General features: G+C 45.2%; 1 protein-coding gene across 1 annotated transcript in view; it reads right to left on the bottom strand.

Annotated features, from left to right (window-relative positions):
• Positions 1-1,322: 1,322 nt before the first annotated feature.
• LAMB2 (laminin subunit beta 2) overlaps positions 1,323-26,752 on the bottom strand; it is a 76,869-nt gene continuing 51,439 nt past the window's right edge. The window contains exons 20-33 of the mRNA XM_087708711.1: positions 25,637-25,800; positions 24,163-24,387; positions 21,941-22,158; positions 19,638-19,734; positions 17,638-18,010; positions 16,497-16,681; positions 14,664-14,905; positions 11,598-11,801; positions 11,240-11,384; positions 7,710-7,917; positions 6,154-6,295; positions 4,098-4,274; positions 2,141-2,300; positions 1,323-1,683 (exon numbers count right to left, since the gene is read on the bottom strand). Coding sequence (XP_087564837.1) covers positions 1,547-1,683; positions 2,141-2,300; positions 4,098-4,274; positions 6,154-6,295; positions 7,710-7,917; positions 11,240-11,384; positions 11,598-11,801; positions 14,664-14,905; positions 16,497-16,681; positions 17,638-18,010; positions 19,638-19,734; positions 21,941-22,158; positions 24,163-24,387; positions 25,637-25,800 — 2,677 coding nt within the window. The 3' untranslated portion in view covers positions 1,323-1,546. The remainder of the gene's footprint in view (positions 1,684-2,140; positions 2,301-4,097; positions 4,275-6,153; positions 6,296-7,709; positions 7,918-11,239; positions 11,385-11,597; positions 11,802-14,663; positions 14,906-16,496; positions 16,682-17,637; positions 18,011-19,637; positions 19,735-21,940; positions 22,159-24,162; positions 24,388-25,636; positions 25,801-26,752) is intronic.

The following is a 26,752-nucleotide window of genomic DNA, read 5'->3' as shown; positions in this document are numbered from 1 at the left end:
AGTGCTTAACTGTTTAAAAAAGCCTCTTAAAAAGCGCCCTCTACAGGAGGAGGCAGGAGAACGACATGCCTCATCTAGTCTGACTTTAGGCGTTTTATGATCACTCGAGCAGAGTTGAGCAAGGGTTAAAAGCCGAAAAATTCCTGACTTAGATGAGGTACGTCATTCTCCTGCCTCCTCCTGTAGAGGGTGCTTTTTTAGAAGCTTTTTTAAACAGTTAAGCAGAGTCATCCACGGTGACTCTGGCAGCAACTAGCTCAGCCTGACCTCAGCTCTTGTCTTTTTCCTTTTACATTTTTTTTTCTTTTCATGATGGCAGGCAAGAGCAGAGTTGAAATCCTCTCTGAAACAGCTGGAAAAGGTATGTGTGGGTTGGAGGGCGGGGGAGGAATTCAAACTTCATCCTCCTGGTGCGGGGTTTTGGGCAAAGGCTGGAGGGAAGTGCTCTCCCTCCCCAAGTGTAGTTTGATTGCAGGCAGAGCCACGTTGTCTTTTGAAACCTGTAATCAGTGAAGCTGGGCTGGATCCTTCCGGGGCTGGGGGAAAGTGTGTGTGCTCCAGTATGGCTATTTGACTGGCTTCCTGTCTCCTCCTGTGGTCTCCCTGACTCCCTCCAATCCAACTTTGTGTGTGGGGGTGTGTGTGTGTTTGAGAGGGGGGGAGGGAGGGAGGAGGGGAAGGGAGAAGAAAAAGAAAGGAAACTTATTTCGCAAAGGAGAAAAACAAATGCTGTCGCTTTAAATCGGAACTGAGCATGCCTGGCTGTGGAATTCTGGGAGTCCACAAGTCTAAAAAAAATTGTGCCTCACCAGCCATAAACCTCACCGCACGTCACTGGTGCATCTTATACTCCAAAAATACAGTAATTCTAGTTTCTGTGGGGAGTATCGAAACTTGCTTTAAACAGACAAAGGAACAAGGTAATATTGCAAAAAGCATTGCCACTTTTGGGTCTTTATTTTCCCACAAATGTAAGCCACTCCAGTTGTGGCAGGTCATGTGAAACATATACGCCAGTGTATCAGACCTCATCTGATCCATTCTTAGACCTTTCTTCTCTGCTTTTGCCCGCATGCTTTGAAAGGAGAGTCCTACATTGCCACGTGTGAAACGCTGAAAATAAAAACAGTATAACAAAACCAGAAAAGCTTTTAAGTACTGCCAGACTGACATTCACTGGGCAGGATGTTAGCAGTCTCCCAGGTCATGGGGCAGTGTTGTGTTTGTGATACAATAGAGCAGTGTTTCTCAACCTTGGCAACTTGAAGATGTCTGGACTTCAACTCCCAGAATTCCCCAGCCAGCATTGCTGGCTGGGGAATTCTGGGAGTTGAAGTCCAGACATCTTCAAGTTGCCAAGGTTGAGAAACACTGCAATAGAGGTTGTGAGCAGGGTGATGGCGATATATCGAGAGATGCTGAGAAGGAATGGCCGTAAGAATCAGTGCTCCGTGTAGTACTTGGAGCTGGAACATGCTAAGCTGAAAAGCTGTTGCTGCTTTAAGCACATGGACAGGGGTAGTAAGTGGGAGCACCTGATGGGCAATCATTGGCAAGTGTTGTAGATTTGGATTTGCTCATTGATGTCTCTTAAGATGCTTCTCATCTTGGCTTCCAGCCCATCCAGCTGGGCTGCCTTTTCTTGTAGCAACTTCTCATTTTCTTCATAGGTTTCTTCCAGCTCTGAGTAAGGAAGGGGGGGGGGGGGAGGATGGTTAAAGATCGGGAAATTCGAACGGTATACAGAATAATCTTTGCTCATGGCGCATTCACAGTTCTGACTCTAATAGAAACAGCTAGTTCTATATTAACTTTGAGAATCCAGACAAATATCCACTGCCTCTGGCCGAGATACAGATAGTCCTTGACTTACCACTACAATTGAGCCCAAAATTTCTGTTGCTAAGCAAGGCCGTTTTTAAGTGAGCTGTGGTCCATTTGACCACCTTTCTGGCCATGGTTGTTAAGTGTATCACTGCAGTTGTTAAACGAATCGTGCAGCCATTAAGCGAATCCAGTATCCCTCATTTACTTTGCTTGTCACATGACCCATGGCGACCACATGACACATTAAAAATGTAAATCGGCACTGTTTATTCTGACACACAAACACACACACACACACATCTTAGGCACTCACTGCTCAGCCGCCGTAGTTTTTCGTGAGCATCGCGCAGAAGTCCTTTGGCCTCATCTCGCAGGTGCTCTGCTTTCTTTCGGGCCCCCACTACATTCTGGGCTTTTCGTTCCACTAACTCCTGCATGGTGCGGTATCGATCACCCAGCGGTCCTTCCAGTACCTGAGATTCAGCAGGAAACATCAGCAGGAAGCATACGAATATAATTCGACATATGAATATAATGGAGCCTAGCAATTATTGCTATAAGTCGGTTGTAAAACAGGCCATCGCGTGACTGGGGCCATTTTTATAACCTTTTTTTTTTGTGGTGGTCATTCAGCGAACGCAGAGTAGTGGTGCGGTGGCCTAGAGGCAGAGCTCTCGACTCACAATCAGAAGGCTGTGAGTTTGATCCTGGGTAGAAGCAGATATTTCTCTTTCTGAGAATATATCTGCTGAACAAAACTCCGCATTGGTGACAGGAAGGGGCATCCGGCCAGTAAAACACACTGCCAACTCCATTTAGTTGCTCAGACTCCACTCCACAAGGGATTATGGGGTCATTAAATGAAGATGACAATGATTCAGGGGATGCAGAGGTCATAAAGCAAATGCTCCAGTGATTCAGCAAATATTATGGTGTTTAGGTTGCTAAATGAACCCCTTGTTTGCTATAGGTTGGGTTTTGATTAAAAAAAAAAACTGAAGTAAACACCAGGAGATAGTGAGTGATGATCTCACCTCTTGGGCTTTGGTGTTTTTTTTTTTAAAGGGCTTTCCAATTTGATTTGATTGATTTGATTTATTTAATTTGTATGTAATCAATCAAATCAAATCAATCAAATCAAGCTTTCCAATTTAATGATTTTATGTAAATAAGATGCTGCACAGGAGAAGTCGATGGCTATTAGCAGGATGGAGTGTCTGGAGGTTTCCAGAGCAGCATTTCTCAACCTTGGCCATTTGGAAGTGTGTGGATTTCAACTCGCAGAATTCCCCAGCCAGCATATTGGGCTGCAGAATTCTGGATGTTAAAGTCCAAACACCTGGAAGTTGCCACGGTTGAGAAACACTCTTCCAGAGGAACAGTGGCAGAGGATGCTGAGCGTTGTAGCTCTCTAAATATTGATGAAATATAACTTCACCACCACGAGGCTAGAAGGAGGATGGATATCTCCCTGTTTGTTTTTGCTTCAGTGCACACACCCCTTCCTATTCCTAGTAAAAATTCATTTTTATGGATGACGGTATCCTGGCACTAGCCACCGCAGTGGTTTAAATGCAGGCATATTCTGTCCACAGCCTGGAGTTTGATCTTGATAGAGCTCAAGGTTGACTCATCCTTCCATCCTTTCGAGGTCAGTAAAATCATGACCCAGTTTATTGGGGACAATATGTAAATAATGCTTACACTCTGACTCACCCAGAGAGTACTATAAAGTGCTATGGAGCGGTCTACAAGTCTAAATATTATTGCTATTTTTGCTACCAGCTTCATGTGTTAGCATCTGATCATTAACTAGCTGACCATTTCTTAGGCCACACAATTTCACCGTTCTGACGGGAAATCATTGTGAGAACAAATTGAGATCATTTTTAGATAACACCTGATAAAATACAAGAAACTTGTGTGTTACAATTGTCAGGACATATATGTAGTAATTCACTTGAGATCTGAATAAAATCAGCAATCTTGAATCTCTGAAGAGACTGAGAAAAAAAAACAAAATAGTTTTCCGTATGTCTTAAACAAAGGAACAAGGTGAGTTTTAAGTACCGTTTTAAATCAGAAATGCCCGATTTGGGTTATTTGTTGTGAGCTACCTGATCTATGTGAAAAGGGTGCAAATATTTTAGAATTAAAAGTAACCAGTTAAGACTCCAACAGGCTAAGTTATGGCTCCGGATGCCACAACCGAGCAAAGAAAAGATATTTAAAATCCCAAGCCATTGTTGCCATTTTTGCCAGAATCCTACCTGTTCAGCTTCCTTAGCTCGGTTCTTGGCAGCACTAGCTGTCTCTTCTGCTCGGGTCGCTTGCAAGATGTTGCTGGCCCGCTTCATTTTGAGAACGTCCACCTGCCGGTCAAGATGGCCCACCCGCTTCTTGGCTGCCGCCAACTCAACCTCAGCATTTGCAGTCTTCCTGTTAATCTGGTGGAATAAGATAAGATAAGAGGGGGAACAGGAGAAAACAAGTGTGGAAGCATTGACATGTCCAGTGAGGGCTGCTTGCCAATCCTGGAGCTCCTTGGTTCACCAAGGAGCTCCAGGAGATGAAGTGACAGAAGTGATAACTAGATACAAGAATTGAACACAGCGAAACCTAGATACAAGCTGAAGTTGAAGCCTATGGTGACAAGGGAGGTGAAGGATTTGTAAGGTAAAGGCAAATGTTCCTCTTGCACATGTGTGCTAGTTATTTCTGACTCTAGGGGGCGGTACTCATCTCCATTTCAAAGCTGAAGAACAAGCGCTGTCCGAAGACGTCTCCGTGGTCATGTGGCCGGCATGACTAAATGCCGAAGGTGCATGGAATGCTGTTACCTTCCCACCAAAGGTGGTCCCTATTTTTCTACTTGCATTTTTACGTGCTTTTGAACTGCTAGGTTGGCAGAAGCTGGGACAAGTAACGGGAGCTCAGCGCTACACAGCGCTAGGGATTCGAACCGCCGACCTTTCTGATTGACAAGCTCAGTGTCTTAGCCACTGAGCCACCGCATCCCTCACTTCATTGTGTTGGTGTGTGCATTTGGCCATAGCCTTGTTTCTGGCGAGGGGAACAATTCCCTCTTGGGGAGAAATGAGCAGATAAATCTACTAATATTGGGTTTTGGGATCTAATGAATGGAGGTAATCCTTCTTCTTGGACTTTAGGATTGATTTTTTTAAGGGTCTTTAAATTTAATGATTTCCTGTAAATGTTTAGAGATTCTAGACAGGAAGTTTTGATGGTTATTAGCAGGATGGAGTGTTTGGAACTTTCCAAAATAGTGTTTCTCTGTCCTCTTTTGTTATCCTTTTATATTCTTTTATATCCTTTTATATTAATGGTAATCCCTGTTTACCATTTTATCTTTTTATTGCACAGTTTTGATTTATTGTTAATTACTGAGTGTCCTTGGAGATTTTAATGATATATAAATGTAAATAAAATGAGGATTGTTTTTTCACATACTGGTAGTCTTCAACCTACCATCACAATTAAACCCCAAATTACCACAGCTGCTAAGCAAAACACTGTAGTCGTTAAGTGAATCATGCGGTTGTTAAGTGAACCTGGCTTCTCCCATCGATTTTGCTTGTCGGAAGCAAAGTCTGGAAAGGTTACAAATTTCCAACCATGGACTTCAAAGGTTTTACGTCATAAACCATGAGTTAAAGCGAAGTATGGGAAACTAGTAACATGGTAGCTTGCGCATATACAGGTTAACCGAGCAGGAAAATTCACAAATCACTACATGTTAACTTGCCTTGCAGGAAATTTTTGGCACCTCGCCACTCATGAGCCACAACACCAAGGCAACACAGCTAGAAAGAACTACGCAAGCATATTTAGTGTTGCTTCACAGATTAAAGTCAAATAAATATTAAACGACTGTCAGGATGTGCTCTCGGTTCCGGGAAAGTGGTTTGGAACCTTGATTGCCATGAAACTCTTTTTTTTTTTTAAGCTCCCAGAGCCACCAAGATTGCACTGCCAAAAATCTGATGGTAAAATGCTGAGCGACAAATCTGATGGTAAAGTGCTGAATAACGGCGCTGCAATTCCGTATCAATTTTCATTGGGGTAAAAAAGAAAAGCTGACGTGTGAAGACTTGGGCATGCCAAATCACAACATGGAAAAACTAAACGATGCCCTTCAGCATCATCATTAATTGTTCTGCCACTAATGGTTACGGTAGATGTTCGCTGTAACCACAAAAGAAGTAATACTACCAGGCATACTTTATCTGACACATCTAATGCAACATATATCCGGACACGTTATTTTCTTTGGGCTGGTAAAAATAATTCATTACGGCGCCTTACCTCGTTAACAACTGTGTTGGTGTGTTGAATATCATTGTCTGCAGAGTTGATGGCTTTTTCGGCAGCATTTTGTGCCCGTTTCGCATCATCCAGAGCCCTTTTCACTGCTTCAGCTGTGTTTTTAACACTCTCTGCCCGAGCGCTGGGGAGGAAAAATTCAGTAAGACTGAACAGAAGCCTACAACTCATTAGCAAATTTGATGCGACAAGCATCAACATCAAATGAGAGCTTGTAGAACTATTAGTGGCCATTATCACTAAATGAAATCTTCCCATTGCAGGTGCTTTGCACAGGTAGTCTTCGATTTGTAGTTGAGACTGGAGTGGAATTACAGTCACTACAAGTTGTTTGGAGGGTTTTTAGGACCTTTTTTTTGTGGCAGTCACTAAATGAATTGCCACAGCTGTTAAGTGAATGCCAAGGTTATTATTAAGAGCCATGGTGGTTCGAATGCAGTACTGCAGGCTATTTCTGCAGGCTGCCGGCAGTTCGATTCTCACTGGCTCAAGATTGACTCAACCTTCCATCCTTCCGAGGTGGATAAAATGAGGACCCAGATTGTTGGGGGCAATAGGTTGACTCTGTAAACTGCTTAGAGAGGCCTGCAAAAGCACTATGAAGCAATATATAAGTCTAAGTGCTATTGCTATTGCGTGAATGCGGCACTTGTAAAGGAATCTACATTGTCCAATGTGAGGGTTTGTTTTGCCATAAACAGGAACTAAACATTGGTTTCCAGAAAGTGAGAAAAGGGAGGGAGGGAGTGAAGGGGAGGAAATGGAAGGGAGGGAGGAAGGAAGAAAGGAAGGAAGGAGGGAAAGAAGGAAGGAAGAGGAAATCACGTCCGTGTGACCAAATGGACGTAAATGTGAGCTGGTTTTCCAAGCACTCACAACGTGATTACATGCATGTATGGTGGTTGTGGTTGAGGCCACCAGAACTTCAAATCTAAGTAACCCTGAAGAGGTCCTTTGTAACTTTAAATGTTTGCTAAGAGACAAGTTGTAAATCAAGGATTACCTGTATCTCTAATCGTAAGACACAGGATATAAAGCAGAGAGTTAAGTTGCCTGCACTATGCTTGCTTGTGAATTTCCCAGACCATTTAAATGAAACACTATAGTTTTTTGTCAGATCAAGCAATAAGAGACGAGGTGGCGCAGACGTTAGAGTGAAATACTGCAGGCTACTTCAGCTGACTGCTAGCTGCAGTTCAGCAGCTCAAATCCCACCAGGCTGACTCAGCCTTCCATCCTTCCGAGGTGGGTGAAATGAGGACCCAGATTGTTGGGGGCAATTATGCTGACTCTATAAACTGCTTAGAGAGGGCTGTACTATGAAGCAGTATATAAGTCTAAGTGCTATTCCTATTGCTATTGGAGCACACGTCAGTTCAGTAGAAAGAAGAGACTCATGGAAAAGGCAGTTCCAATTTCCGATACGTAACATGTTCAGCTCCTATGTAAACATCTTCCAGAAATTGATCAGAATCCAGGTGAAAAGAGACTTAGCTCTGCTTTTCCTGAGCTCCCTTTACTCTCCCTAACATACTTACTTGGCCCGGCGTGCATCCTGCAGTAGCTGCCCTGCGATGCGGACATCCCCTGCTGTTTGATCCAGGATGGCATCCACATTGGCCAGGCTGCTGACCCGCTCCTTGATCTCCTCGGCAAGGTGTTGGATCTGCACGGGGGATGCTGGGATGGAGAGCTCCAGCACACGGGAAGCCACCAGTGCAATGCTGTCAGGATCTGCCCCCTCGACTGTATGCAGGATGGATCCATTAGAGCTGTGGAAAAGTAAATGGCAGCCCCCTTCCTGGCTCTCCACAGGACTCCCTCTTAAAGGGGCCCCCACCTTAAGTCTGAGGCCTCCCATCCCGATGCGAATGTTCTCCCAAATTCCCCCAAAGTACCGTATTTTTCGGACTTATAAAATGAATCTTTCTGTCTCCCAAAAGGAGGTGAAAATGTCTGTGGGTCTTATAGACCAAATATTGCTGAAGCCCCGGCCACCCGCTGATCATTTTTTGGCCTCTGCACACCCTCATTTCAAGTCTTTTTTGGACCCGTTTGGGGGGCTTTTTCTGTCCCATTTTTGAGGCTTTTTTCAACCTGCTTTTGAGACTATTTTTGGCCCATTTTGTTTTGCAAAAAAGGCCTGAAGAAATCCTCAAAAATGGCCCAGAAAAGCCCCAAAATGGCCCGAAAAGAACCTCCAAAACGGCCCAAAAAAGCCTCAAAACAGCCTGAAAAAAGCCTAGAAAATGGATAGAAAAAAGGCTGGAAAAGGGCCGAAAAAAGACCCCCCAAAAGGGCTGAAAATGAGGTGTGCTGAGGCCAAAAAAACTTTTTTTTTTGCTGTTTTCCTCTTCTAAATTTAGATGTGTCTTATAGTCAGGTGCGTCTTATAATCTGGAAAATACGGTATATTACTCTAGACATATTCTCACTGAGATATTTTCCTTTTTAAATTTAGGAGATAGTTTGGGGGCTTTGCTGAGAAATTAGCAGCTCAATGACGTCTCACCTTTTGTTCTTTGGATGCTTTGCAAGGGCGTCAAGACAAGTGGCAGGCACAAAGATGTTGCACCCATGTGCAAAAGAGGCAAGGCTTAGATCTCAATATGCCACTTGCATATTTTCACCATCACTGACTGCCCCCTCCCCCAATACTTTTGTTCTGTTTTCATAAGTTTTTTACTATTTTGAGCTGCGGCCCTCAAAATTTGGAAATGGCCTGAACCTGCCCAGATCTTTGAGAAGATCTGATTGTGTTGCTGGATTCAGAGAGGGAGGTGGTTGCTGTGGCACAACAAGGCAACTGATGATCTATGCACTTAGATAAAGGTTCCCCCGCACATGAGTTTTAGTTGTTTCTGGCTCTAGGGGCTGGTGCTCATCTCCGTTTCTAAGCTGAAGAGTCAGAGCTGTCCGAAGACGTCTCCGTGGCCATGTGGCCGGCATGACTAAATGCCAAAGGCACACAGAACTCTGTTAGCTTCCCACCAAAGGTGGTTCCCTATTTTTCTACTTGCATTATTTAAGTGCTTTCAAACTGCTAGGTTGGCAGGAGCTGGGACAATTAACAGGAACTCACTCTGTTACGCAGTGCTAGGGATTTGAACTGCTGAACTGCTGACCTTCTGATCAACAAGCTCAGTGTTTTAGCCACTGAGCCACAGCATCCATTCTATGCATTTAGTTAACCATTATTGCAGTTGTAAACCAATGTATCTGGAGGGGCTGGGGAATGCTGCACAAGTGATTGGTTTTCACAAACTGGGAGAAGAGAGAGAGATTCCGAAGGAAGTAAAAAGTTAATTCAGGCATATCTGGAGAAAAGCATGGAGGAATTTGGGACACATTCAGGAATAGTGATTTTCTTTCTTTCTTTCTTTCTTTCTTTCTTTCTTTCTTTCTTTCTTTCTTTCTTTCTTTCTTTCTTTCTTTCTTTCTGTTATTCTTAAATCTTAACAGTTGCCATTTTAGGGATATGGGCAACATATGCATTTAATAAATAAATAAACAAATGAATAAATCTTCATGTACTTTCTACTTCTAGTTTACCAGAATCGCCATTTTTGAAGCAAAATGAGTTAGTATATGATCACATTTTGAATCCCAACATTTTAATTTTTTAAAAAGGATGTTTCTGCCAAATTCAGAGATTTTATAATACGTTTTATCTCAGAGAGGCCATTCTGGATTCAGACAGAGATAAAACTTATCAGAGTTGAATTTGATTCCCAAATACATCATGGCTGTGTTTAGACAGGTTTCTAGGCAATACTGTGGGAGGAGTGGGGGAGGAGGGCCTGCTAATGTCTTCTTTGAAGTTTTATTCAATAATACCCTGTTTCCCCCAAAATAAGACTTCCCCAGATAATAAGCCCAATTGGGCTTTTGAGCGCATGCACTCAAATAAGCCCTCCCCCCAAAATAAGCCATCCCCGAAAATATTTCAACACAGCAACAGCCATGAGGTGACCACACTTGTCTTGTTTTTGTGGAAACACGGTACATTTTTTTCCCTTAATTAGATCTAGGACTTCAAGACGTAATATTAAATTCCCTTTCCGCAACAACAACCCTGTGAGGTAACTTGGGATGAAAGAGAGTGAGTGGAGGTTCTAGGGTTGAGGGTAGATTTGAACCGTGAACCACACTGGCCCTCCCACAGTCCTGCTCTTTTCTGGTGGGCTCTCATCCAAGCACAACTGGGCCTGTTTAGGTTTTTGAAATCAGTCAAAGATGGCTAGCTGTTATCCCTTAGGAATGATGTCACAAAATTGAATGATATTGATGGCACGAAGGCAAGGATTTTTTTTTTAAAAAAAAATTCTGCTGTGGCCTGCCAGCGGCCAGCAGAGCTGGCAGCAGATTCGGACAGTGAGGTGGAAGTTGGGGAGGAACATGGTCCAGTCCTGGAGTCTGGGGAAGGCTCTGATGAGGGCTCTGTGTCGGAGGCAGAGAGGGGGCCAGAGCCGTATGCCAGTTATCGGCTGCCTTCAGAGTCAGACATCAGTGAAGTAGACAAACAGCTGGAGCCTGTTCCCAGTGTGTGCATACACAGAGTTGCCAGAAGAAGGGAACAGCTAAAGAACAGGGGTCAACTTGGGAGTAAGGCCACAGATGGATAGTGAATGGCCCCTCCCATAGGCAATAAAAGAGGGATGAAAGGGGAGGGGATTTTGCAGGAGACGATTAGTTCATTCCTGTGTTCCTGCCAAGTATTGCAACGTCTGAAATATATTGGCCTGGCCAGTCTCCAAGCCCGATAAAGGTCAGTAATTGTGAACTCTCTTAAAAGACTATGGGAGAGGAAAGACTTTGCTTTTATTGCTTAAATAAAAGGGATTTATTGGGATGAAGACTCAGCTTTGTGTTGCTGGGGAAGCCTTGGTCAGAACATTTATGTCCTTCCATTTTGTTTTATACTTATTAGATTTGATTGAACGTTTTGGACTATACCTGGAATGTTTTACACAACTTGTCTTGAAAGACACCTGTTCATGGAGGGCAGAATATATACTTTTAATAAAACATAGCAAAAAGAGAAGAGAGGGGGCGGTCTCATACTTACGATTAAGGAATTCCTTGACTTGCTGGATAAGGTCTCTCAGCTCCTTGTTTGAGTGCTCCATCCGAGCTTTGGTGGCATTGGCGTGATCCAAAGCTGCCTGTGCCCTCTGCTTTGCTTCAGCTGCACGGGCCTTCGCATTGGAGACCTGTCCCAAAAATCAAAATCTGAGGGCCTGGTCAACCAGCAGGGGGCAGCAGATACACAATGATGGGGAAGTTGCTGCAGTTCTCCAGAATTAATGCTGCTTCCCAAAATGAAAGGAAGCCCATTGGGATCATCTGATGGGATATGAAAGGCAGGGCATCGAATTGTTCTCGGATTTGCCTTCCACAAATGTCAGCCAAGCAACCCTCCCTACCTGATGCAGCAGACTTTCCACTTCAGAGACGGCGTTGTGCAGCTCCTCTTCGACATGCCGGGCTCGGTCCAGAGCGTTGTCAGCGGTGGCCACGGCCCCGTTGCAGTGGAGGCCTCCACAGTGACGTCTGCCATCTTCGTCATAGCAACCGGCCCCTCCACAGGAATCGATGGCACAGGGAGTGTCTCCCTGGGCCCCACAGACCTAAAGAGGAGTGGGGGGGGGGAGGAAGAGTTACTGCTGAAGCTGCAGGGTCTTTCACTCTATTTCCCACCCCCTCCCCTGGGTGCTTTTCACAACAGCTCCTCTCAAACTCTTCTTCTTCCCCTCAGTTGACACTGGCAATTTGCATAAACCTTGATTTTGGCTCCATTCTGCATGCAAGAGGTTTATGGCACCCTAGAGACAAATAAATAAACTTTTAGGGAACACAGTTCACTTGATTAGTTGCAGGTCTGGGAAAAAAAGTGGATTTACTGGTATTCATATTTATTTATAGAAGCACACTCACAGCGACGATTGGGGAGGGAGCAGAGAAAGGGAAAGGAAATAATTAAAGGAAAGGTGGAAAATAGTGGTAATTTTCTTCCCAGAGAAAAGCAGTTCAATGTGACAGATATTCTTTGCACTGACAAGCTAGTTAACCTGCGCAAAGCAACCTTTTCTTTGTTTCATATATGAGAATTGGTGTTAAATTTTGTAATGAATGTCAACTCTGCTCCTGCCAAGCTCCCCGAAGCTGACAAACCAAAGAAACAAGAACCACATGGATTTTGGCCAGTTTGTGGTAAAAAACAACAAATCTTGAAAATTTATGACAATAAATTCCAGCCAGATTTACAATTAGCTAATTAAGGCAAGGAAACCCTTCCCAAAGCAGCTCACACCTGAATGGTGGATTTATTTCAATTACACTGATATCAAGAGGCCCAAGTTCTCTGATGGTGCATGGAGTTTTCTGATGTGTATATATAATACAATAGCAGAGTTGGAAGGGACCTTGGAGGTCTTCTAGTCCAACCCCCTGCCTAGGCAGGAAATCCTATACCGTTTCAGACAAATGGCTATCCAACTTCTTCTTAAAGACTTCTAGTGTTGGGGCATTCACAACTTCTGGAGGCAAGCTGTTCCACTGATTAATTGTTTTAACTGTCAGGAAATTTCTCCTCAGTTCTAAGTTGCTTCTCTCCTTGATTAGTTTTCCCCCATTGCTTCTTGTTCTGTCTTCAGGTGCTTTGGAGAATAGTTTGACTCCCTCTTCTTTGTGGCAACCCCTAAGATATTGGAACACTGCTATCAGGTCCCCCCTAGTCCTTCTTTTCATTAGACTAGACATACCCAGTTCCTGCAACCGTTCTTCATACGTTTTAGTCTCCAGTCCCCTAATCATCTTTGTTGCTCTTCTCTGCACTCTTTCTAGAGTCTCCACTTCTTTTCTACATCGTGGTGACCAAAACTGAATGCAGTATTCCAAGTGTGGCCTTACCAAGGCATTATAAAATGGTATTAACACTTCATGTGATCTTGATTCTATCCCTCTGTTTATGCAGCCTAGAACTGTGTTGGCTTTTTTGGCAGCTGCTGCACACTGCTGGCTCGTATTTAAATGGTTGTCCACTAGGACTCCAAGATCCCTTTCGCAGTTACTACTCTTGAGCAAGGTAGCACCTATATTGTACCTGTGCATTTCGTTTTTGTTGCCTAAATATAGAACCTTACTCTTTTCACCATTGAATTTCATTTTATTAGATAGTGCCCAATGTTCAGGTTTGTCAAGATCCTTCTGTATCTTTAGCCTGTCTTCTGGAGTGTTGGCTATTCCTGCCAGCTTGGTGTCATCGGCAAATTTGATGAGTTCCCCATTTATTCCCTCATCCAAATTATTGATGAAGATGACGAAGAGTACAGGGCCTAAAACAGAGCCTTGGGGTACTCCACTGTGTACTTCCCTCCATGAAGATGCAGTTCCATTGAGGACTACACATTGAGTGTGGTTGGTCAGCCAATTACAAATCCATCTGGTGGTGATGCTGTCTAACCCACGTTCTTCTACTTTATCTAGTAGTAGATTATGGTGCTCCAAAATCTCCTGGTAGACGGCTGCGTTGACCCTGGTCTTAATGAAGCACAGTGGTTCAAAGTCCTGTTGCTCAGTGGTCTAAAATCCTCTTTTCTGATGAGAGCAACTTTTGCCAAAGCACCAAAAACTGGTTCAATGACCATGGGATTACTGTGCTTGATTGACCTCTCCATTCTTCCTCCATACTCTGGGTCCGTGGTTTCCAAATGAGATGCAAAGGTTGCACGATATTCTAATTTTTTGAGTTTCACCTGTATATAGCAGAGGTGGGTTCCTACCTGTTCGGCCTGGTTCGGCCGAGTAAGTAATAACTCAGCCAGCCATGCCCCCGAACCGGTTCTATCTTCTGCATGCACAGAAGCATTTTAAAACCATGCACGCATAGTGCGCATCAAGCACATGTGCCCCCAAAGTGCATCCCTGAGCAAACCGGCAGTAGAAGCCGGAACCCATCCCTGGTAAATAGCATGTGTATATGTGTGTCGTATATGTGTTTGGGTATACACTTTCTCTTGAGAGCAGGCAACATAATTTAATTTTTAATGTGGCCAGTGAGCGCACAGTAAAAAAATGACAATAAAGGTTTATCCATCCATCCATCCATCCATCCATCCATCCATCCATCAATCTATCATCTATCTATATCATTTAGCCCCACCTTCAATCATCAGAAAACAAAGAGTTCTAGTCCAGCCTTAGACGTGAAAACTGATTTGGTGATTTTGGGCCAATCACCAGGAAACGGTGAGTTCTAATCCTGATTTAGGCATGAAAACCAGCCCGTTGACTTTGGGCTGGTGACTTTCTCCCAGCCCAACCCACCTCATAGAGTTTGGGGGGAAAATAGGAGGAGGAAGGAATATTAGGCATGCATACCAAACCTTGAGTGACTTATAAAATAATAAAGATGGGATAAAATAACTAACACGAATATTTCCCATGTTGTCTTAGCAGACTTGAAACATCCTGTTCTCGTGCTCCCTCACCTTCTCATTAATCAGATCCAGGCTGAGCCCTCGGGTGCGCGTTGAGAGGTCCACCAGCCCTCGGCGGTTGGCGGCATTCTGCCGATTGAAAGCTTCCCTTCGGGACGTCATCAGGTGTTCTGTGCGACGCCTGGTAGCAGCTGATTGGCTGACGGGGCTGGACACAGCCAAGGTCGAGGCATTTGCCTGATGCTCTGCTTCGCGTGACTGCACAAAGGACTGGCGGACGCTGTCATAGACCCCTGCCGGGGGAGGAATTATTTAATATAAGCATCCCCGGGACTCCCCTTGGGCAGTAAAACCTCTCTCACTAGACCTGTCAGAAATGCTCCTAGAATCATCAACGCGTTTCCTAAATTCCCACTTGCGGGAAAGAGACAATACAGAGTATGATTTCTTTCCACAGCACAGTTGTAGATACCAATTTCAAACTAGGTGAAATACTCCTTTCTTTCTCATTAGAATCAGTTTACTCTGTTGGATTTGAGAAAACCTAGGCTAGGAGACAGGGATGGGATGCTGCTGGCATTGCTGCTGGTTTGGTGCCTCAAAAGTTTTACCGGTGACCGATTCCCAAATGTGAGTGCTCCACCTTCTGTGCATGCGCTTTGCCTAAAAAAAGGGCCATAGAGCTGGGGCAGGTGGGCGGAGCCACCCACAATTTCCACTACCGGTTGGATTGAACCAGTCAGAATCGGCAGAATTCTACCTCTGGTCTCTAACCCTAACCTTCTTTTGCGACTTTTTGAGAAGCAAAGTCAATGTGGGAATCTGGATTCACTTAACAACAGTGTAACTAATTTAACAACTGCAGTGATTCACTTAAGAAATGAAGCAAGAAAAGTCGTAAAATGGGGCAAAGCTCACTTAAAAGAAATTTCTCACTCAGCAACATAAATGGCACTGTAGGGAGGGGGAACCGATTAGGTGGTTCCGCCCCAGGCGCCTGATGGACCCTATGGGATTTCAGACGGCGCTTGGAGAAATACCTGACACTCTCGTCCACAATCCAGTGGAGTCCTTAGTCGCTGCCTGGAATACAGTGGCAGCGGGGGCTCTAAACCGGATTGGGCCTTTGCGACCTCTCCGAGGCAGCGGATCCAGGAGGGCCCCTTGGTTCACCGAGGAACTCCGGGAGATGAAGCGCCAAGAGACGCCTAGAGCGCCGCTTCAGCTGGTCCAGAACGCAGCCGCGCGAGCGATTGTGGGTGCACCCAGGTACACCCACGTCACACCTATCCTCTGCGAGCTGCACTGGCTACCCATTAGTCTCCGGACCCGCTTCAAGGTGCTGGTCGTTACCTATAAAGCCCTACATGGCATCGGACCTGGATACCTGAGAGACCGCCTCCTGCCGATTACCTCCCATAGACCGATTAGATCTCACAGGTTAGGTCTTCTCCAGATTCCATCTGCCAACCAATGTCGGCTGGCGACTCCCTGGGGGAGAGCCTTCTCTGTCGCAGCACCAGCCCTTTGGAACGACCTCCCCGTGGAGATCCGGACCCTTACTACCCTCCCGGCCTTCCGCAAAGCCGTTAAGTCCTGGCTGCTCCAGCAGGCCGGGGGGCTTTCGAAATATCCAGCCCCACGGAAACAGTGACTGTTGTGTATTTTAAAGTGTTGTTTTGTTTATTTATCCCCTTCCCTTGTTTATTGTAAGCCGCCCGGAGTCCTTCGGGAGTGGGCGGCATACAAGACCAATAAACATCAACATCAAACATGTTGGGTTCAATTTTGATCGTAAGTCAAGGACTACCTGTATATAAACAAGGGATTTGTAGCTGTGGATTGCTTTGTTTTCTAGACCCCACAATGACAGAAAACACTTACCCAACACGTTGGTGTTTATGAGAATGTTAAGCTGGTGTTTCAGGTCTGCTAGGCTGAGATTGAGGCTCCGAACTCCACGCTCCAGGATGCCCAGCCCGTGGTTGGCATTAAAATTCTTGTCCTGGGTGGCTGTCAGCAATCCCTCCAGCTGGGTCAGTGTTTCTGTTATATCAGCTATCTCCTGCCTGATCAGAGCAAGAGGGAGACATGAAATACCTCCCCCCGCCAAGACTTGTTAATCCAATGGGATGCTTTTTCTTTAGGGACTAATTTAAGATGTGTGGACCTCAACTCCCAGAATTCCCTAGCCAAGCTGGCTGTAGTATTCTGGGAGTTGAAGTCCACACACCTTAAAGGGGACAAGTTTGAGAAACATTGAAATAGAGAACGACAAGAAAGCTTTATATCCAGAAATTCTTCAGATGCATATCAGTCTTGGAAGAGCTACCGCCAGTAGGAATATTATTTTGGTGGTAGATGATATAAATCCAGAAAGAGGTATTTAGCAGGTTCTGACCAGTTCTGAAGAACCGGTAGCGGAAATTTTGAGTAGTTTAGAAAACCGGTAAATACCACCTCTGACTGGCCCCGCCCCCATCTATTCTCTGCCTCCCGAATCCCAACTGATCGGGAGGAAATGGAGATTTTGCAGTATCCTTTCCCTGCCATGCCCACCAAGCCATGCCGTGCCCACTAACCCACGCCCACAGAACCGGTAGTAAAAAACTTGAATCCCACCACTGGTCTATAGGTAAAAGTAAAGGTTCCCCTCGTACATATGTGCTAGTCGTTCCTGATTCTAGGGGGCGGTGCTCATCTCTGTTTCAAAGCCAAAAAGCTAGCACTTTCTGAAGACATCTCCATGGTCATGTGGCCGGCATGACTAAACACTGAAGGTGCCCAGAACTGGTAGCGGAAATTTTGAGTAGTTTGGAAAACCAGTAAATACCACCTTTGGCTGGCCTCGCCCCCATCTATTCTCTGCCTCCCGAGTCTGGAGGTTTTAAAGAAGAGACTGGACAGCCACCTGTCTGAAATGGTATAGGATCTCCTGCTTGAGTGGGGGCCTGGACCTGGTCCTTTCCAACTCTATTCTGATTCAGTTTCGTGGAAGTTGGGGCTGGGCTGCCTTTTGACTTACCGTATATCGTCCATATTATGCAAGAGGTGAGCAATCGCAGTGGCGGTGGCATTGCGAGCGCTGACCACAGCCTGGATGGCACTCAGTTTGTCCTGCAGACGACGGAAGGGACCCTCGAAAGCGCCAGCAAGCCCCGTTTGGTGGAGCTGTTGAGCCCTCTGCATCAGGTTGCGAGTGTGGGCAGCCAGATCTTGCACAATGCGATCCCAGTCTCCAAAACATTGGTGGCAGGGCTGGCAGGCAGGGAAATCGCCAGCAAAACCACGGGAGCACTGGTCACAGCGCACGCCAGACACCCCCGGGCGGCAGGAGCAGTGCCCAGTAGTCCGGTGACATTGCGGCTTCTCAATCCCACGTGGATCACAATCGCAGGCTGCCAAAAACAGACAAGAAGCTTAGCCCACCATCTCTGCTCTTCTACACAGTGCCCCTTAGCAAGCTAAATTCAGCAGGGCTGCATTATTCCAGAAATAATTCCTTTAACAAGTTGAACTGAACCTCAGACATCAAAGCCATTTTCCCATTTTGCATATTTGCAGTAGTGGGCTTCAAATTTTTAAACAACCAGTTCTCTACACTAATGACTGGCTGGCTGGGTGTGGCTGGCTGGGTGTGGCCGGTTCGGGCTGATTCGGGCTAATCCCACCACTGGCTGGCCCCGCCCATCTGTTTTTCAGGTCATTTTCCGGCTGTTTTTCAGGTCATTTTCAGGGCTGTTTTCAGGGCCTTTTTGAGTGTGTGTTCTGGGCTGTTTTCCGGCTGTTTTGGGGGGCCTTTTTTCAGGCTGTTTTGGAGCCATTTTCAGGGCTGATTTCAGGGAGTTTTTCAGGTTATTTTCTGGGTTGTTTTCTGGCTGTTTTCCAGGACTTTTTCCAGGCTGTTTTCAGGCCATTTTTGGACCATTTTTCAGACCATTTTTCAGGACATTTTCCAGGCTGTATTTTGGTCGGGGTCGGGGCCAGCCATTTGTGGGATTAGCAGGTTCACTGAACTGGGCAGAATTTTAACAACTGGTTCACCCAAACCTGTCCGAACCGGCTGCCACCCACCTCTGCAAACAGGTAGTCAGTCCTCAACTCACAACTCATGTATTAAGTGACCATTCACAGTTACAATGGCGTTGAAAAATGACTAGTCCTCACACTTATGACTGCTGCAGCATTCCTACAGTCATATGATCAGAATTATGTAAATTGATGAAGGTTTTATGTTTTGTTTGTCTTTTGTTTGCCCAAAAATAAAAAACTTTTACAAAAAAAAAAAAAAGAATTTGGACGCATGGCCACCAGCATCTATTTACAACGATTGCAGCATTCCAGGACACATGATCACTTTTTCATCTTTCTTGCCAGCTTTCGACAAGCAAAGTCAATAGGGGAAGCCTGGCTTGCTTAATGACCACGTGATTTATTTAATCACGTGGTCATTAAGCAGTTATTTGCCTAACTATTTGCAGGAAAGGTCATAAAATTGGGTACAAGTCATTTAACTTTCTTGCTCAGCCATGGAAACACAAACTTACAATTGTGGTTGTAAGTTGAGGATTTCACCCGTATGCTTCCGTTCTATCTATTCCAATCAATAATAAAAGTTCTATTATCTCAGCGTGGGTGCCCTTATTTCAGGCAGGATTGTTTTAAAAGAAGGACTGTTGTTTCATAATTTCATCCACTTGACTGCTTGCATGCTTTCAGGGATATAATTGCCCACTTGGCTGTCACAATCTCTGTGGAGGACTCGTTTACCTTCTTCCACACTTTCTTCAGTTTTTGGAATAAATAAATCAACACTATGCTAAAATGCCACTTTTCATTGATGAAATTTTTGGTAGTTTTTAAAAAATGAACTTAAATAGAAATATTAAGACTCTAGTAGATGCAAGACATTTACTTTGCTTTTAAAAGCAACCCGCCTATCCTACTGCCTCCCCCACCCCCGATAGATTTAAATTTTGCAGTCTGTCATTTTGACAGAGTCTCACATCTTGCTTTCTCTCTTACCTCTGCATTGCTGACCCGGCTGACCCCAATGGTTCTCCTGGCACTCGGAACAGGTGCGGCCTCCGAATCCTGGCCGGCATTGGCACTGCCCTGTGAACTACAAAGACAGGCGCCATTAGAGGATCCAAGGCTGCTAACAAGGGCAGAGGTAGAAATACAATATGAGGCCTGGGAGAGAGGCAGGAAGAAAGGGCAGCATCAATAACAATGTTAATAATACCAGTAGTACATAATGTTAAAACATACTGAAGTTTTAATTCTCTGTAAAGCCTGATTATCTTCTCCTGGTATCTTCCTGTTCTGACCTAGGCTTCTCAAGAGCATGAAGCAAATTCCTGGTCCCAACAAAAACCACTTTTATTAATTTACTGTGAATTCTGCTCATTCACATCCAGCAAAGTCTTTCAAAGGAGGATTTACAGTCACAGACTTTATTTGGCTTGGAGAGCTGACTGGCTGATATCTGCAAAACTTGGCAAGGAATCTCGGAGAGTCAGGGACCAATTAAGCGAACTAATTGTCTCCTGCAAACTTCACTCCCCTTTTATTTCCTCTGGGACGGGCCATTCATCGTCCACCTGGAGCCTTACTCCCAAGTCGGCCCCGGTACTTTAGCTGTTCCCTTCTTCTGGCAACTCTGCGCATGCGCACACTGGGAACGGGCTCCAGATGTTCGTCTGCCTCACTGATGTCTGACTCTGAAGGCAGCTGAGAACTGACATATGGCTCTGGCCCCCTCTCTGCCTCCGACACAGAGCCCTCATCAGAGCCTTCCCCAGATTCCAGGACTGGCTCATGTTCTTCTTCAACCTCCTCACTGTCTGACTCTTCTGACAGTGGCTGTTGGCAGGCCACAACACTTCCCAATAGAGGTAATGGGAGCTACAAGAGAATCTAAATTTGTGAGAATAACCTTGGGGGAACAGGAAGAGCTCCAGTATAGATGATGGTCTAATAACAGAAAACTTAGTCCAAAGAAGGGGTGGGAGTAGAGAAAACATCTCAGAAGGGACCTCCCTAGTTCTCAGCGAAGTGTAGGCAAGGTAGGAGAGGAGTACTTTCAGACTTGCAAAATTCTGTTACTGTAATCTTACAATAGGGGTAGTATTAATACTCATTGTTTTGGTTTCCTGAACGACTAACAATATCTGAACACTACCAAGGTGGAAGAAATGACAACAAACCTATGCAGCAGATAAGGTGTAAAATTATGGACATCAGCCAGCTTGGGACAATATGGCTTTCCTGCCCAAAATTATTTAAATTCACGATGGAGGGAAATTTGCTGTCAGAAGGATGTAAAAGGTGATGATATGACCTTGGGACACAGCAACGGTCATAAGTGTGAACCAGTGGCCAAGCACCTGAATTTTGATCACATGATCTTGGGGATGCTCCAAAGATTGTAACTGTGAAAAAGGCCACTTTTTTCAGTGCCATTGTAACTTTGAACAGTCACTAAATGAATTGTTGTAAGTCGAAGACTACCTCAGAGGTGGATTGCTCCCGGTTCGGCCTGGATCGGGCGAACCAGTAGTGGCGGCGGTGGGAGGCTCCGCCAACCCGCCCGGATGCTTCTGCGCATGCGCAGAAGCATCATGCACACAAGCAAACCAGTAGTAAAAAAATGGAAACCCACCACTGGACTATCTATATTGCTTCATAATGCCTACAGCACTTTCTGAGTGGTTTGCAGAGTCAGCCTATTGCCCCCAACTATCTGGGTCCTCATTTTACCCACCTTGGAAGGATGGAAAACAGAGTCAACCTTGACCTGGTGAGAATCGAACTTCTGGAGTGAGCAGTGAGTTAGCCTGCAGTACTGCATTCTAACCACTGCACCATCACGGCTCCAGCCCACTTTTTAACCTCTTATCAAGCCTACAACTGAATTAAACTCTCCTCACCTTCTCCCAGCCTATCAGTCAAGGGCTTCCTGCAAGCTGGAGTCTTCCAGGTTATGGCCAGGGGTGGTATTCATTTGCTTTCTTTACCGGTTCTCAAATCTTAACGCCCCCTCCCCCCGTCCATGCATGTGCTCGGCCTTCCGTGCATGCGCTTAAATCGCACGAGCGGCTTGCACGCATGCGCGAGGCTTGAAAACCTGCCTAAATAGCATAGAGCCGGGCAGGTGGGCAGGCCCACTCGCGATTTCCACTAACAGTTTGGGTGAACCGGTCCGAACCGGCTGAATGCCACTTCTGGTTGTGTCCCATAAGGTTCTTCTACACTGGAAGCACTCCAGTTTTCAGCACAACATTGATCAAGATGCCTATGCCTGTCCACCCAGAGCTCAGACTGACCTGATTACAAGCGGGGCTCAGTGAGTAATAGGAATGGCAATCGCAGGGTTGGCAGCCCTGCCCACTGGTTAAGTTCCAGAAGTTGGGGGCACAACGGTCGCAGTTCTGTCCTTGGACATTGGGTAGGCACTGGCACTGCCCACTGTGCCGGTCACATTGGCACTGGTCTTGCGAGGAGCATTTGTTCTGCACAGTACCCAGATAGTTACAAGAGCAACCTGCAGGGGGAAAATATATATATGATATTCAGCCCACTTCTTTGAAGGAAAAAGGATACCGCAATTAGTAAGCCAAACCATCTTTACAGAGAAGTAAATAAATATGTCAATTAAAAAGAAGCCAAACTCATTGGGCACCATAAACTAAACCTTTTTAGTTTGGAGATGGCTGGGAAATGATAAGATTGTGCAGACTGTTGTGGTTCGCCAGCAGCCTGCGGAGTCAGACAGTGAGGAGGTTGGGGAAGAACAAGTCCTGGAGTCTGGGGAAGGCTCGGACAAGGCCTCTGCATCACAGGCAGAGAGAGGGCTAGGGCCATCTAAGAGTTATGTGCTGCCTCAGGAGCCTCCACAGTTGGATATCAGCCAGGCAGAGGAACAGGGGAAGCCTATTCCCAGTGCGCGCATGCACAGAGCTGCCAGAAGGCAAGAACAGTTAAGACAAAAGGGACAACTCGGGAGTAAGGCTTGGAGGTGATTGACCCCTCCCATAGGACATAAAAGAGGAGCAAAGGCACATGAGCTTTTTGCAGGAAGCAACTTTGTTCATGCTGGTCAGTTTAAATTCTGAAGCTCTGTTTTGACTCTTTGCTCCATGTGGCCTTGCAAGCTAATTGCCAGTTAGGTCTTTGGCAGCGTTTCAAGGAAGATAAAGGTGGGCCCTTATCAGCCTTATCCCGAAGGACTGTGGCAGAATACTGTTGGACTCTTTACAAACTATTTGTGACTCATTACGGGCTGTGAATGAACATAATTCACAGCCTTTGAAATAAAAAGAGGGTTTTGGGGACTAAAAGTGTGCTTTTTACTGTATCAGGAAGCCTAGGTCAGAATACAGGCTGTCTTTTTAATAAGACAGTCTGCACAATCTTTTAGTAAATGTTTTAATAAGAAGGACTGTCTTTTTCCCAGTCATATCTACCCAACCCACCAGAGTGAGGGAATGCTATGAGTCGCCTCTCCTAAGGACCAGAAGAAGGGCCTTCTCCGTGGTGGCTCCCTCCCTTCCTGTGGAGCATCATCCACACATAGAGATAAGATTGACCTCCACTGTGACTCTCTTTTGCAAGACCATGAAGACATGGTTGTGCCAATGAGCCTGGAGACTTTTCTAAAATAAAAAATAAAAATAAACAAATAAAACAAATAAAATAATAAATAAAACAAATAAAACAACAAATAAAACAAATAATAAAACAAATAAAATAATTAAATAAAATAATAAATAAAATAAATAAAATAATAAATAAAATACTTGAGAGACCGCCTGCTGCCAATCACCTCCACTAGACCGATTAGATCCCACAGATTAGGCCTCCTCCGAATTTCATCCGCCGGCCAGTGTCGGCTGGCGACTACTCGGAGGAGAGCCTTCTCTGTGGCTGCTCCGACCCTCTGGAACGAACTCCCCGTGGAGATTCGAACCCTCACCACCCTCCAGGCCTTCCGCAAAGCCCTTAAAACCTGGTTGTTCCGACAGGCCTGGGGCTAAAGAGCTGTTGCCCCCGTCTCGAATGGTATGACTGTTGTGTGTTTTTAAATTATGTATTGTTATGTTTTGTCTTTTTATTTTCTGTCTGTACCCCCCTTCCCTGATTTGAATTGTGAGCTGCCCTGAGTCCCCTTCGGGGGAAAAGGGCGGCATATAAAAAAACAAACAAGAAAAACAAAACAAGACAAGATAATAAAAATAAAATAAAAAATAAAAGAATAAACAAAGTAAATAAAATGAATAAAATGAATAAAATAATAAAATAAAATAAATAAAATAAATAAAATAAATAAAATAAAATAAATAAAATAAATAAAATAAATAAAATAAATAAAATAAATAAAATAAATAAAATAAATAAAATAATAAATAAAATAAATAAAATAAATAAAATAAATAAAATAAATAAAATAAATAAAATAAATAAAATAAATAAAATAAATAAAATAAATAAAATAAATAAAATAAATAAAATAAAATCCAGGGAGGCAGTGTTTGCAGCAGATACTTACGGCGGCAGGTGTGTTGCGTGGCATCGCCATAGTAACCCCTTTGGCAGTGTTGGCACTGGTCTCCCTCGCTATGGTAGAGGCAGCGAAGGCATTGGCCTGTGCGTCGATCGCAGGATTTGGGGTCTGCCAGATCAATGTTGTTATTACAGGTGCAGGGCTGGCATCGTCCTCTAACCTGCCAGGGGTTGCCATAATAACCAGGAGCACACTCGTCACAGCGCGGGCCTGTGTGAAAGAAGAGTGCCAGTTGGGACAGCTGGGACAAACAGGAGCAAACTCAGCAAGCACAACCAAAGAGCCACCAAGGTCACTCCAGGGGTGGGTTTCTGCCGGCATTACTGCTGGTTCGGGACGCGCGCAATTTGCTCCTTGCGCTTGAGCAGTTGCCTGTAAATAGGTCTGCACATGCGCAGAACATTAAAAAAGATGCCGCGGCAACCAGGGAACTGGTTCGTGGCATGGTGAGCATGCCGTCTCTACTGGTTCGGCGACCCAGTCACCATTTCCACTACCAGTTCCACCGAACCAGTAGGAACCCACCTCTGGGTCACTCCCACCAACACTGACAGGGCAAGCCAGTAGAATATAAATTAAGCAAACACCACCCCCTACCATTGATGACGTTGCCTAGTTTGGTAATGAAACGTCTGCAAGAAAACAACCAAGCTCAGAGACCACCAGGATCCTTCATTTCAACCCCGAGCTACAAATGTTTTCCTTTATTGGAGCAAAGTCACTTGTCTCCCCAACAAAATGTATTTCACCTCCCACAGTTCCAGCCTCTCAAGCCTTCCAGACTTGTGTTCCGCTCTTTCAATGCAGCTGGTGTAATGAGCCATTCCCCCAACCTCGCCACAAGGTGAATGAAGACCTGCTGTTGTGGTCCGCCAGCGGCCAGCAAAGCTGACAGCAGATTCGGCAGCAGTGACGGGGTTGGGGAGGAACATGGGCCAGTCCTGGAGTCTGGAGAAGGCTCTGATGAGGGCGCTGCGTCAAAGGCAGAGAGGGGGCCAGAGCTGCAAGCCAGTTATTGGCAGCCTTCAGAGTCAGACATCAGTGAGGCAGACGAACAGATGGAGCCTGTTCCCAGTGTGCGCATGCACAGAGTTGCCAGAAGAAGGGAACAACTAAAGAACAGGGGTCAACTTGGGAGTAAGGCCACAGGTGGACGATGAATGGCCCTTCCCAGAGGAAATAAAAGAGGAGCGAAAGGGGAGTGGAGTTTGCAGGAGACAATTCGTTCGCTTAATTGCTTTGTGACTCTCTGAGACTCCTTGCTAAGTTCTGCAGATATCAGCCTGGCAGCTCTCCAAGCCAGATAAGGTCTGTGACTGTAAATCCTCCCTTGAAAGACTTTGCGGTGAATGAGCAGAAATCACAGTAAATTAATAAAAGGGGTTTTTGTCGGGACCAGGGGTTTGCTTTATGCTCTTGGGTCAGAACACCTGCCCTCGTGCCCCAAAGCTGGACTTGCCTGTATAACCTCCAAGGCAGCTGCACCTCACAGTTCCAGAGGGGTTGTCTTGATGGCAAGTGACTGCGAAATTGCGCCCGGAGCCAGGAGCCTCAGGGCAAGGACAAGGACGGCATTGGCCACCCAAGGACAGTGCTGGGTTCCCATAGTAGCCACTGACACATCTGCACATGAGGGAAGAGATTGTTTTAGGAACACGTGATTTTATTTCTACTTTATTTATTTATTTGTGTACCTGCCCAACACACCTCCTTCCTCCTATTTTCCCCACAACAACAACAACTGTGAGGCGAATTGGGCTGAGAGAGAGTGACTGGCTCAAAGTCGCCCAGTTGATTTTCATGGTTAAGATGGGACTAAAACTCTCCTTCACTACATCTTCATACAAGATTTCTACTTCCGGTTTTGTTTCTTTCGCTTCTTTCCTCTTCTTCCCATATCCATTTGTTCCCAAGATCTAGTTTTGATACTTACTACACAATGCTTTTACTCAGCAAGGTCTACTCGTTTGATCTCTACTACACGAGAGGCAATGTGCTATTTGTACTTAAGGTATTTATTTAGGACTGAAAAGGAAAAATTATTGTATACGAAGCTTTCACCTCTTACAAGAAAATCAATTTGAATGGTGGTCAAGTTCTGGTGCTTTTATAGTTTTGTATGTAGTTTCTTTTTTTTTAGTTTTTTAAAAGTTTTTTTAGGGTTTTTTGGGGGGGCCAAAATACTGAGCGGTGGCTCTGTGGCTAAGACGCTGAGCTTGTCAATCAGAAAGGTTGGTGGTTCGGTGGTTTGAATCTCTAGCACCGCATAACGGAGTGAGCTCCTGTTGCTTGTCCCAGCTTCTGCCAACCTAGCAGTTTGAAAGCATGTAAAAACGCAAGTAGAAAAATAGGGACCACCTTTGGTGGGACGGTAACAGCATTCCACGTGCCTTCGCCGTTTAGTCATGCCGGCCACATGACCACTGAGACGTCTTTGGACAGCGCTGGCTCTTCAGCTTTGAAACGGAGATGAGCACCGCCCCCTAGAATATGTGTGCGAGGGGAACCTTTATCTTTACCTTCCCCTAAAGTGTGTGTTTTTCAACTTACATATTAGCCTTCAGCTATAATATTA

Source organism: Thamnophis sirtalis, unplaced genomic scaffold, assembly GCF_051295495.1.
Source record: "Thamnophis sirtalis isolate CommonGarterSnake01/CBP01778 unplaced genomic scaffold, rThaSir2_p1.2 scaffold_3, whole genome shotgun sequence".
NCBI lineage: Eukaryota > Metazoa > Chordata > Lepidosauria > Squamata > Natricidae > Thamnophis > Thamnophis sirtalis.
Note: the sequence above shows the minus strand (reverse complement) of the source record. Positions and strands in the feature narration are given on the sequence as shown.